Source organism: Pelobates fuscus, chromosome 4 (genome assembly GCF_036172605.1).
Source record: "Pelobates fuscus isolate aPelFus1 chromosome 4, aPelFus1.pri, whole genome shotgun sequence".
Lineage (NCBI taxonomy): Eukaryota > Metazoa > Chordata > Amphibia > Anura > Pelobatidae > Pelobates > Pelobates fuscus.
The window spans coordinates 66,237,196-66,251,293 of record NC_086320.1 but is presented as its reverse complement, the minus strand read 5'-3'; the positions used below and the strand labels follow the sequence as shown (position 1 = coordinate 66,251,293).

General features: G+C 40.5%; 1 protein-coding gene across 1 annotated transcript in view; it reads right to left on the bottom strand.

Moving 5' to 3' along the window:
* The window catches only part of TMEM64 (transmembrane protein 64), a 31,156-nt gene extending 17,466 nt beyond the window's left edge, over window positions 1-13,690 (bottom strand). The window contains exon 1 of the mRNA XM_063450331.1: window positions 13,011-13,690. Coding sequence (XP_063306401.1) covers window positions 13,011-13,574 — 564 coding nt within the window. The 5' untranslated portion in view covers window positions 13,575-13,690. The remainder of the gene's footprint in view (window positions 1-13,010) is intronic.
* Window positions 13,691-14,098: the final 408 nt, after the last annotated feature.

The following is a 14,098-nucleotide window of genomic DNA, read 5'->3' as shown; positions in this document are numbered from 1 at the left end:
GCAGCAAGAGCACCATATGCAATCCTGAAAGATGTGAGAATAAAATATATATATATAAAAAAAAACACTAAAGGTAAACAGCAAAATACCTTCAGAAAATTCTACAAACTGAGAAAGTTTTTGTTCAGGACTCCACTAAAGAAATCCCTACTGTCAAAAAACTCACAGCACATTGTGGCACTCCTCAAGTTTGCCCAAAACGTGGGAAAATGTGCTGTGGACAGAGGAGACAAAAGTTGAACTTATTAGCTTATTCTGCATGTTCAATGCAAAAGGGGCTCTACACACCAACACCAAAACCTCATCCCAACGGTTAGGCATGGTGGAAAGAGTATCACGGTTCATGCTGTTTTGTTGCAGAGGACCTGGACAGTGTATCAATATATTTTACAGGAGAATGTCAGGACCGTAGGTCATGATCTCAAGTAGAATAGACGTTGGGTGATGCAACAAGACAATATACACAAGAAAATCAACTAAAGAAAGTTTTGAAAGTTAGAAGATTTATGGTTTGGAATGGCCAAGTCAGAGTCCTAAGCCAATGGAGACGCTGTGTCGTGAGCTGAAGGAGTTTGTGCAATCAAGATAAAATGCATCCTCGTATGTGCAAGTCTAAAAATGAGGATCTGAAAGTTACTAAATGCAAGCGTTCACTTACTTTTCCAGCCTGTTACAGTAACCAATTACTCAATGTATTCAATAAAAATCTGAATCGTACAACTGTTACTAGTTAGTCAGCTATAATTGTGACTAAGGCAAAGAAAATACCATTTTTTTATTTGTAATCAATGCAGACATGGTAAGCCATTTATAGCAACTGTATCTGGAAATCTATACATTTGCTAGCAACGCTCTTTTAGCACAAAATATAGATTATTTTTATCCCAAATACCATGCCCGGTAGAACAACTTCTGTTCCTCTAACGTCCTGGCAATACCAGATTGTCAGTCACTGGATACTGTGAGGGAACTAGAACAAGCAAATGCCTATTCCAAAAGACCTTCGCTGTGTTTAATTTGTTAGACAAGAATGATAGTGTGCAAATCAATATAACAGCACCTGGTGACAGCTAGAGCTACTAGTTACGAAAGGGAGAGATTCTGAAAGCACGTAAAAGAGACAGAAAGATGGCAAGTAAGGTTCCTACTGTCTGTTACCATAGCGATCTGTACTTTATGGAACAAATTGCAAAAGGGAATAACCCACTCAATTACTAATATAGGGCTGTATCTTTCTATTTTGGCATAGTTCTATTGGTCGAGAAGCATTTGATCGTTACGGGGTTAAAGATCATACACTTTGTCTAGGTCTTGGCTTTTTTCTCAGTAGACTTTGAAACTTGCCCAGAGCTTGGTATTTACTAAACTTTGGATTTTTTTTTTTTTTTTTTCAATTGCATTGACAATTTGCACATTTACTAAAGCGAATTCCACTCAGAATTAGTTTGTTCCGGCTGAATTTGAAGCTATCGGCAGGACGCATTCAGTGTCTTGCTTTTTTTGCAAGTCAATTGATAATTTAAAGAACCATTTGTCCTCTGGGCAGCATTAGCAGCGGACAAATGACTAGAAAAAACCCTCGGAGGCACCATGGTTAATAATAGGGCAGCTGGATAGCACGTGGACGCCAGTCGCCACAGTGGGAAAAATAAATAAATAATAAAAGTCGGGGGAGTGGGGTGCAAAATATATATATATATTTTCCCTCTTTTCTTTCTAAGTTCTCCCCATAAAATTGCACTTTTTGTTTGATAGGCTGTAGTGAATGTTCTCTTAAATTCTCACTATTCTTATTTGCCTTTTCTAATCCACACATTACTCTGCATGTGTTATGCAACCATGATTGGCTTACATGCTCATAGAGCCATTACAGTTGTATTGTGGTACAAGCAGCGTCCATTGAAATAAGTAGCAAGCATTCTTGTGTATGCATTGTCTTCAGTAAAAATGTCAGCAGCTGGCATGGTAGGTGGGGAGCATAGGGACACTTACCTTATGGGGATATAATTGTCACCCCCTCCCCCAGCTTTTATTATTTATGAGATCACAAGCTATATCACATGGCTACAGTACTTTGCATTGCTGCATTGTCTCTGTGTGAAATTGATGGCAATTCCCAATTCAGGGCATTACCATCAATTTCACACAGAGACAATGCAGCCATGCAAAGTACTGTAGCTATGTGATATAGTTTGTGATCTAATAAATAGCAGTCTGTGAACACAGCAGTCTTTTAACGAGTATAAGTGGTCCTCCTTCAGCTACATTGTATAATAGGGCATTGCAGTCCTTTTTGTACACACCCTGCAATACAAAGTCAAAGCGCACACCTGTTTCCGAGTTACTAAGCCACCAAATATAGTGTAAAAACAACCCAGGGAAGGGATGGTGCAATAACCACAGTATACAATATTTGTTATTTCTAAAGTTCCTAGGCTCTCTGTAATATAATATAGAGAGTGAATGACATATGGAACCATGGCATAGTTTCAGTAATACTCTGTGTCAACAAGTATGTGTCATTATTTCATTCACCCAGTATATTGGCAGGCATGGTGTATAGACATTCATTTTAAATATGGCTCTGCACATGGCAGACGTGTAGGATTACATTTAACTCCTGCAATGTTTAATTAGGAGTTAAAGGACCACTATAGGCACCCAGACCACTTCAGCTTAATGAAGTGGTCTGGGTGCCAGGTCCATCTAGGATTCAGAGAAACTGCTATGTTTACTTTAGGGTTAATCCAGCCTCTAGTGGCTGTCTCACTGACAGCCGCTTCCGCTCTTCTCACTGTGATTTTCACAGTGAGAAGACGCCAGCGTCCATAGGAAAGCATTGAGAATGCTTTCCTATGGACTGGCTGTATGCGCGCGGCTCTTGCCGCGCATGCGCATTCAGCCGATGACGACCGAAGGAGGAGTAGAGTTCCCAGCGCTGGAGAAAGGTGAGTGTTTAACCCCCTTCCTCCACCTTTAGCCCGGCGGGAGTGGGACCCTGAGGGTGGGGGCACCCTCAGGGCACTACAGTGCCAGGAAAACAAGTGTTTTCCTGGCACAATAGTGGTCCCTTAACTACAATATGGAGATAGAAGCAGCACTGAACATATCTACTTTTATGAATTCCGACTCCTATAATCTTTATAACAATTGAGGGAACACGTTTTTCAAAATTAAGAAATATCATGTCTGGTTTACTTTCCAGCAGTGTATGCACTAAAAAAAAAAAAAAAAAAAAAAAAAATGTTCTTGGCAAGGAAGGGAAATAATAAATTAGGGCACATGTCTGGGTGTTGTGTGGCTGCCAACGTTACTCAATTTCTATGCTATACTTACATAGACTATATTTGGTCACATCATTATTTAGCTCCAGTTATGCAGGCTTCATATGATTTTTTTTTTTTTTTTTTTTTTTTTTTTTTTTTTTTTAAAGTGGCTTACATAGCACAGGTGGGCTTTCTGGGTCATATTCACTTCAGCAGCACACCAATTTATTTTGTATGTCTGTTCAGTCTTTTCGCTTGTATAAAAAAAAAAAAAAATCACAATATTTGTGGAAAAATAAAAAAAATTACAACATTTAAAATGCTGATGCCCAGAATCTCTATATACAGTATACAGTAGAGTCTGTTGGGATTTTGTGCCTAGAGTGTAACACTGTTCGGTCCCGGTCTACTTAAATAACGTAAATTAAAGCCATATCAATTAAATAAAATAAAAAATAAAAAAAAAATAAAAACACGCAGCTTACTAAAATATCTCCGAGCAGCAAACCTATTTTTGCACAAGTCTTTCCGCACACACCAGGTGGAACAGACAATATAATGAACATGATCTTTGTTCATCCACTTTTACAATGTCAAAGGTCTGCCAGTCACACATGTTTTATAGCAAGCAGACAAAGATCACATTAAAATGGATAGTTGGTAATTTGTCACTATGTCAACACATTGCACAACGAAGCAGCTTTAGAAATGCCTATATAGCTGGTTTACCTTACTTTACATTTGTAAAAAGAGATGGAGAACCAGTATTTAGTCCTCAGAAAGCTTATTTCCTTTAATCTTCTCAACATGGGTAGAGACAAAAATCTGACTTACTTTGATATTAAACAGAAAGCACGCAACAAAACCCACAGCACACAAGGTTTACTGTAATGACTTTACAAACACACGCACACAACATAACGAAACTAATTTAAAGGCATTGACTGGCAGAAACAAATTAAACAAAAAAAAAATAACCCACTATGAAGTCATGCCAGTGGATTGACCAAAAAGAAGATTCGCATTGAGAAGCAATCGTACTTCGCGATGAGTTGCACAACAGCTCATTGAGAAGTACTAAAGGCAGGAGTGCTCTAATCCATCAGGGAAACAACGGAACAGGGTGGCTGTCTAAGAAATGCAGAGTTTGTATCGGCAAAGTTTTATAAAAGTGCACATTTCTACTGAAATCGTCACTTTAATGCACTTCAGAAAGCTGATGTGGTTAATGTGTTTGGAGATTTCCTCCTTCAAATATATGTATATAAACAGCCCATACCAATACGCTTAATATAGGAGAGAAAATAAATAATGACTAGAAACAAACAAAACACTGGTAGCACTCATACTACCATAACTTGATAACTGACCTGGTGTGGTATCCTGGATACATGACAAATACATCATAGAAAAAACAATTCTCCACTCTTTCAAATAAACATTTACAATAGCTAGTTTGAGATTTCACATCTGTAGGTTTTACTGAAGGAAAACCAAGGTTACAAATACATATACGTATTTATGAAGTTCGAGTTCCTGGTGGCATAAAAGATGATTACATCTACTCTTTAGAAAGCAAAATAAACTAAAACTGACCACTTCTCCACCGGAGATCCAGTCTCAGCATGGCCACCACTTTGCCTTCTTCAGGATCATCTGGATTGATGGCTCTTGATCCAAATCAAATGCTTCTCCACAGAGAAGCATTGAGAGTCCTACTGCACATACGTGGCAATAGGATTCTATTTATGTAGAAGCATAGTGATACTTCTCTATATAAAGACTTAAAGGAACATTCCAAGCACCATAACCACCAGTGCCCACTGACGTGGTCAGTGTCAGGAGTGTGCTTCAAGAGTAAGAAGTAGTTTAAGAATTGTTTGACAACTTACTTGGAGTTGCTGGGAATCGGACACTGCCTCCTCTACAGCTTGAAGCTCCTGGCTGCACTAAGCCAAGCCCTCCAGTGCAATTTGAGCGATTTGACTTCTCACCTGGGGACTGCCAAGCCCCAGTTCCTGCCTCCACCACCGTCTGTTCCCAAGCATGAACTTCTGTTATCAATCTTGTACCAAGCCCAGCAATAAATGTGTAAGGCAGCATTAGGGCACCATATGCAAAGGCATTTTTTTTAAAGTCTTAAAGATTAACTGTCATGACAAATATAACAATCTTAAATGACTGAGAATCGAATTCCTACACAAGCAATGGCAGCATTGACTTATGGGGTTAGCTCTTCCCCTTACAGCAGAATGGACAGGAAACAGAGTAGTGAAATTAGTATAAATAGCACAGCCCACGCCTGGTCAGGAAGCCTTTTTTTCCTTGTCACGGACAGCAATTAGGAAGGCACCTGCTTTTAGATTTTATTGTACACAAAGCATACGGATAAAAAGAGAAAATTTATGTGAGAAAATAATCTTTCCTGTGATGTATAAAACATAAAACTTTACCTTTAATATACCTAGTAAAAATGTCCAATAAGGAACACAAAACCTAAAAAACTGCTAAAATATAGGGATCTCTGGTATAGTCCTTGAGACCCCCCATACATGACCATCTAGGATTGGCCATTGTACAAATGTAATCTGAGGGCGTCCTATTTAAACTCTCAAGCATAGTGTTTCTGTTCCCCTAGAATAGCCCAGTATTGGCAAAACGCATGTCGGGACATCTATTGCTCTTTGACACTCAGACTTCTAGGGAAGATTTTAGTCTATGGATTACATTTGCTATAACTATGAAGTCTTGTTGTTTATAATACACCATTATTGGCCGATATATTTAATATGTATTTACCCCATCGTGTTTAGACTGCGTGGGTTTTAGAGAGGGGTGCCTTCGAAGGCAGAGTTTAGGTGAATGTCTCTTAGTACCTATCAATACATTCATAGAATAGATACACTGTAGCTATGGTTTCAATTTAATCTTATGGATAATTGTTTGTAGACATACCCCTCTCCTCTTATGACAGGACTTGAATACATTTGTTTGAGGTTTTGTTATTTTGTTCCCTTGGGCCTCTTGTTACCTTTCCACTTAGACCATAACAGTAATCATCTATTAATACTTTACAGTGTTCTCTTCTATAGGGGCTTTTTGCCCACTCCCCCAATTATGCCTTCCACTGTTTATAGGGTGCCATCTACTGATTAGTCCGTTGCTATTTACCATCTTTGCAGATATTTAGTTGTGTTTCTGTTTAATATCGCAAATACCAAACTGGAGACCCCCATATATTAGCCATTTTTTTTACACTTTGTGTTCCTTATTGGACATTTTTAGTAGGTTTATTAGACGTTTTATATACATCACAAGTCTAGTTATTTTCTCACATTCATTTTTGTTTTGTATTAGTTTGCTTTGTGTGTGAATTTAGGGGCTAAGCCCCGCCCCCACAGGTTATTCCAGCCTGACACCCTGTCTCGGCCCTTTTTTGCTGTAGACTTTATAGTATGCTCACCCAGCCAAATTATATGGGGGAGAGAGAGAGAGAGAACACATGCAAGTTTTACTTACACAAAGTCAACAAAATGTTAGGGACTTTTTACCTGCTATAGGAAGCAAGCCTATGCAGGAGCGGTTTTGTCTTATAGCATGTGTAATACACACTGAAAACATGATTGATGCTCTCAGTAAGAGACAGGGGTTAAGGAAATAAATTAATAGGAGATTTTTACGGTATTGAGAGAAGAAACATTTAATTATAATGGTTATGATGCCAGGAGTATCGTTGCACCAGTTTCCTTCCGGGCTTTTCCTGGCCCCCTGCTGCTGTGATGACGTGCTTCTGCAGAACGGTCAATCCAATCTCAGCCAATGATTTGCACACTGTGCAAAATATAAATTGGCACAGAATTGACATTAGCTACGTGATTCTGCAGGAGGTGGAGTTAAACTTCCGACAGTGAAGCAGTTAAACTCTGCATGTGCAACGCTTCATCGTGACACGCTCCAGGCACCATGACATGGCTGTGATGCATAGAGTAACCCTTTAAGTAGAAGTGATTTTATGTGATGCTCCCCCACCTCCCCTCTTTAGGCACACAGACTGATAAATGTTAATCATTGTCGTTGCTCAGAAACAGCAATACTGACATTAGTCCGAGCACAATGACAGTACACAGTCACCAAGACTACTACATTAAGCTGTAGGGGTTTTAGAGCTGTGTCCCTTTAGAAAAAAGGGTTATGTATATTATCAAGTTACTTTTTAAAAGGATAAGCGCTATGAAATACAATTGTAAAACTGTTTAAAAATGGTGGATTTTAAAAAATAAAATAATATAGTTTTCTATTTAGGATACATTACAGACCAAAGGGTTAGTTATGTAGCATATATTAATGCAAAAGTTACCTTTTTTTTCCCCTAAATGATTTGTGTGACAGACCATCATATCTGATACTTCATGTAGGTCCCCGCATGTCTTGTCTAAATCGACCAATGCCCATTATAGGTGCAGGGTATGTTTTATTGTAATGTCATATGTATCCTGTCCTGCTGGTGCTCTTAAGTGCAACTTATGTGAGTATGGGATAGTCTTGAATGCAAACACAGAATTCCTGTCTGGTTTGTTTGGAGATTCCAGTAGGAGAGTTTTGGGACCCGCTTGCTGGCTGCACTATTGCCTGATCCCAAGTACATATTAAGAAAGAGCTAGGCCTGAGAGCTGCAAGTGCCTTTGTAAATGCAAAGACAGAAACAGCACATACTGAGGAGACGATACCTGCCTGGGAGACGAAAATAGCACAGGCAGACGGGTCCATACCTGCCTGGAGAAAGAAGGCACAAACAGAGGGTTCTGGGAAGATGTGGCAGACTCACATATCCGGTGGCTTCTCACCACAATTTCCGTTAAAGAAACACCAATCACCATAACAACATAATCAGAATTAAGTTGTTATAGTGAGAGGAGGCCCATGGTGCCTGCTTATCTTTAGGAGTTCGAACATTAACAAGTCAGACGCACTTTCATTTTCGTCCTAAACTGTTAGGCGGAGAGTGTAATAGCTCCCCATTCACAAACCAGAGATTAAAAAAATAAAATAAAAAAGGGTGTACGTTTCTCACTCAGTTTTCGGAATAGGGAGCTACTTATGCTCTCAGCCAGTAGTGCCCATGTACAAAGCTTCCTGATTGATGCCTTAGACTAAAATAAAAGTTTGAGGGCACAGCAGACCAATGCCGGAGTGAAGACTTTAGGGTTAAAATGTTCGCCGGCAGTAAACCCCTGAAAGTAAGCCAGTGCCAGGGACCATTTAAGTTGCTAGGCTGTCCGTGTATCCTAGTAATCCAAGTTAATTGAACTTTGTGTCTGCAGAGATAACATGTACATTTTATTACAGCAAAAAAACCTAATAAACAGGAGGCAGTGCAACTTGCAATGATTTCATAATTACCGTATATACTCGAGTATAAGTCGAGTTTTTCAGCACATTTTTTGAGCTGAAAAACCCTCACTCGACTTATACTCGAGTTAATGTCTGTATTATGGCAACTTACATTGCCATAATACAGACAAGGACCGCCGGGCTCATTACAAGCCCGGCGTTCCTGTTGGGGGGCTGGCAGAGAGCATTAACTTACCTTCCTGCAGCTCCTGTCAGCTCCCTTCTCCTCCGTGCAGCTCCTCTGTTAGCTCCCACTGTAAGTCTCGCGAGAGCCGCGGGGTCACCGCGGCTCTCGCGAGACTTACAGTGGGAGCTGACAGAGGAGCTGCACGGAGGAGAAGGGAGCTGACAGGAGCTGCAGGAAGGTAAGTAACCGCTCACTGTCAGCCCCCCCTCCTACACAGCCCATACACTGGACCACCAGGGAGTGAGAGCCCCCCTCCCTGGCAAGCTAACAAGCAGGGAGGGGGGACGAAAATTAAATCAAATATTAAAAAAATACAATAAAAAATATATTAAAATAAAATAAAAAACTTAAAATATTAAAATAAAAAATTTATAATAAAAATGCCCTCCTCCCACCCAGTACACACACACACACACACTCTGCATTATATACACACACACACACTCATACAAACAATCTGCATTCTACACACACTCATACAAACACACTCATACAAACAATCTGCATTCTACACACACATACAAACACACACTCTGCATTATATACACACACACACTCATACAAACAATCTGCATTCTACACACTCATACAAACACACACACTCTGCATTATATACACACACACTCATACAAACAATCTGCATTCTACACACACTCTGCATTATATACACACACACTCATACAAACAATCTGCATTCTACACACACATACAAACACACACACTCTGCATTATATACACACACACTCATACAAACAATCTGCATTCTACACACACTCATACAAACACACACACTCTGCATTATATACACACACACTCATACAAACAATCTGCATTCTACACACACTCATACAAACACACACTCTGCATTATATACACACACACTCATACAAACAATCTGCATTCTACACACACATACAAACACACACTCTGCATTATATACACACACACTCATACAAACAATCTGCATTCTACACACTCATACAAACACACACACTGCATTATATACACACAGTGTGTGCGTATATAATGCAGAGTGTGTGTGTGTTTGTATAAGTGTGTGTGTAGAATGCAGATTGTTTGTATGAGTGTGTGTGTGTATAATGCAGAGTGTGTTTGTATGAGTGTGTATATAGTTCTAAAAATCACAGAATTTCATAGCCCCAAGTTTTACCCTCGACTTATCCACGAGGCATAGCATATTTCACAATTGTTGGTCACAAAACTGCCCTCGACTTATACATGAGATCGACTTATACACGAGTATATACGGTATCTATGTATTTCTGAATATATTAATATACAGTTTCGATACAACTGTAATAAAAAAATATATATATATATATATATATAATCCATGGTGCACTTAATGGGTGTCCAAAACACCGATCCTCAAGGCTCTCAGAGCTCCAAGCTTAGGATCTTCCAGAGTATCCCAATAACCAGCAAAAAAATAATAAAAAAAAAGTGTAAGCAGGCCAGGTAAGTGGTGTGTTTCCAAAACAAGTACTTAGGCTTTGAAGGTAGATCGTGCGGCCCAGCTTACTTCTTTATAACCAAGGCTTTCTCAGCACACCTTAGCTCTCTGCCTCCTGTGACATCATGGATGAGTCATAGCTTCATGAGGAGCATTGGACTGGATGATGGTTCAATCCAATGCTTCTCATAGATGCTCATAGACTTGGGACCTGATACTGCCCATCCAAGCTTTCCATTAGGAAAGTATTGTATCAAAGCTTTCCTGCGTGGGCTTCCATGTCATGTGACAGAGTTTTACTCGGTCAGTCCAGCAACACTGCCTCTATCAGCGGTCAGGAAGACAGCCGCCATTGATAGATTTAAAGGGACATGCATCTCTCGACAATTCGATTTTTAAACTAGGAATCAAACAAACACTCTTAAAACAAACATAGAAGCCAAAAAAGCTAAAAAAAAAATATGGTATGTCATAAAAGTTTATAAAAACATACTACAAACTTGATCGGATTGCATGATTTGGCACACCTATCACATGGCATGGGTTAGCAGAATGGAAGAGTGTAAAAAAAAAAAAAAAAAAAAAAAAAAAAAAACACCTATAAACCATAAGGAAGCAATATATTGAAACGTATAATGCAGTTATTGTAAAACTAGATTAGATCAGGTTATACCAGCGTGTACACCTTACTCTTCCAGGTTTTTTCCCCACCTCCTATAAAATACTTTAGGTCTGTGTGTCATAATTGTGACATTTGTGGTCCAACAATGCAAGATTAGACACATGGAGGTTATAAATCAGAAGAGATTTAACTCAGCATAGATCCCTGAACAAATTAAAAATTATCAAGGTGTGGTTAAGAGTCACAATTTCCAGAAGAGAGAGCGAGAAAAAAAAACAAAAACAAACACTCAATGGAAGTATAGTTAATTTACTCAACTCTGATCTGTAGAGAAAGCTGAATTATAAAATTAGGTTAAAATAGCCAAGCACAGACTAAAGAAGAGTTGGAGAATTTTTACATCGCTATAAAAAAAAAATCAACATTTTGCCATTCAGATTTCAATTTGCTACAACAATATTGGTTTATGGAAGAAACTTTATAAATACATATAAAAGGGAATAGAGAAATAAAGAATTAAAGATGTTTTAGGCATTAACATATTAACAGATAAAGTAACTGCCTACAAACTAAATAATACTCTCATTTTTTGTGCAATCTTAAAGAGTGAAAACAAAGCATTTCTTGAGTGTAATTTTTTTTACAAATACCAATAGATAGGCAGATCACCTCTAGATGGGTAGCATTATACAACCCTTTTAGCAGTGGCTCTTGGCATTTTTGACAACATCTCAAATGATGTACATTGAGTTACCTTGCCAATCAATACCTTAATTGTAAGCCCATCTCAGTTACCTATATATTTTATTGAAACACATCTTAAAAAAAAGAAATTCATCAAAACACCTTAAAATTTTATTTTCTCTATAAAAAATTAAAAAATAAATAAAAATACAGTGTTTACACAAAAAGACTACAGGGACAGACTATAGACAGAGAGCCACTACATTAAAATGTAGTGATTCTGGTGATTACAAGGTTACTTTAAGAACAGTGGTTACCAAACTTTTTTTGTTTTAACCTTCATCAGATCAATAAATATCTCATTCATTTGAAGTATAGAGAGAGAAACATGCATTTTGCCAAATTGAGGTATAAGATTTAATTGCTGGAGGAAAATCCCATGTTTAATGCAGACACGTTTTCAGAACTCCATTCAACCTACAACAAGCCTTAAGTCATTTTGGGTTATGTGTCGCATTCTAAATTGTGTTCTATAGTATTTAAAAAAAAAAAATTAAAAAAAAAAGGTGGTACAATCACCATGGAAACCAGTCGGCACATTCCGTTGGTGACTGACCTTTCCACATCTTTGCAACACTTTTTAGAACAGACATATTGTATACACAGTAACCCCTGTGTGTTATTATTATTATTATTTTTATTATTATTATTATTGCAATTTATATAGCGCCAACAGATTCCGTAGCGCTTTGTTCATCGCACACAATTACACAAAATAAAAAAAGTGACATTACATTGCATTGTATCACTAATGTGGTGGGGGCTGCCTGAAAAACTAATCTATGTGGCTGCACCACTTTAGTTTTCAAAAAAAAATCATGCTGATGTGGCAGAAGGCTGATATCTACCAAAAGAAAAAAACAATATATAAGAGTTTGTGATTTAATCCTCCACGTGCCAGAGAACGCATTACTTCAAGACTGGTTTAACCCTACAAGTACCAAAACTTAGGAGGAGATGTAGATTAACCCTTTAAGGTCTGTGAAAGTGTGATTAAGCCCTGGTTGTGTAGGAGGATGTGCACGTTAACCATTTAAGGTCTGTGCAAGTGTGATTAAACCCTGGATGTGCACATTAACCCTTTAAGGTCTGTGCGAGTTTGGTTAAACCCTGGATGTGCACATTAACCCTTTAAGGTCTGTGCGAGTTTGGTTAAACCCTGGATGTGCACATTAACCCTTTAAGGTCTGTGCGAGTTTGGTTAAACCCTGGAAGTGTCAGAGGGCATTACTGATGTCTTAGTTAACCCTGTACACACCCTGTGCCACAAATGCTATCCCAAGATAGAGCAGAGTTTAAAGAGGACTCTGGCTAAGAGACACTTACCGAGAACACAGCATTCTGGAGGCCGAAGGGGATGGGGGTGAGCCTGGCCAGAGCCACCACTTTGAGCCCGCTGCCCCCCTCCACCACCCGGATGACCGCCCCCAGTCTCTGGCTGCCCCCCACCTTGGCCAGCACCCAGTGGGTGAGCAGCCTCTTGCACAGCAGGTGGGCGATGAAGGTGCCGATGAGCACGCCGACCATGACCAGCCCGATGCCCAGCACCAGGCCGTACAGGTATCCGGCGGCCACGTTGAGCACGATGTAGCCCCACACGCAGGGCAGGGAGACCAGGATGAAGCCCACGATGAAGAGCAGCACCCCGAGCAGGCTGTCCAGGCTCTCCACCCACAGTAGCACGTCCTGCAGGTAGTGCCGGCCCAGGGCCAGCCAGGCGCAGCACCCCGCGCTCAGCGCGCACACCAGCACCGCACTCCGGCACCAGCAACCCCCGGGGCACCGGCCCTCCGGCTCCGCCTCGCCCTCCGCCGGCTCCCGGCCCCGCAGCCAGCGGCTCAGCGCCTGCCGGCCATGGGAAGCGAGGCGCTGCAGCGCGGAGCCTGACATCCCGGCAGCGGAGCCTAGCCACACGAGGTGGGAGTCAGCGCGGCGGCTCGCTGTGTGCCCCGGCTCCGGTACATGGCGCTCGGCGAGCTCCGTTATACACACAGCGGGCTGGATACACAGCGGACAGCACTACTGGAGGGGGCGGGGCATCGAGCTGTGACAGACAGGCGTTACTCCGCCCACCAGCTAGGACGATACTGTGAGACAGGAGGCGTGGTTAGGCACTGGCCACGCCCACTACTCGTTGCTAAAGGGATTGTGTGGTTCCAGGGGGCGGAGGATTCCACCGTAAACACGCCTGAGGAGATTGCCCCGCCCCTTAATCCTGCTGAGGACACGCCCCTTAAAGAACAGTCATGCTCTGTGTGCTCTGCAGTGAGGGACCCAGAGCATGAATGGGAGCAGGAAGGACAGTTACAGGGTTACCTACCACAGTGACTGAACTGGGAATTATCATTATTATTTATATAGCGCCATCAGATTCCGTAGCCCACTTAAAGGACCACGGTCAATCTCAATCCTAT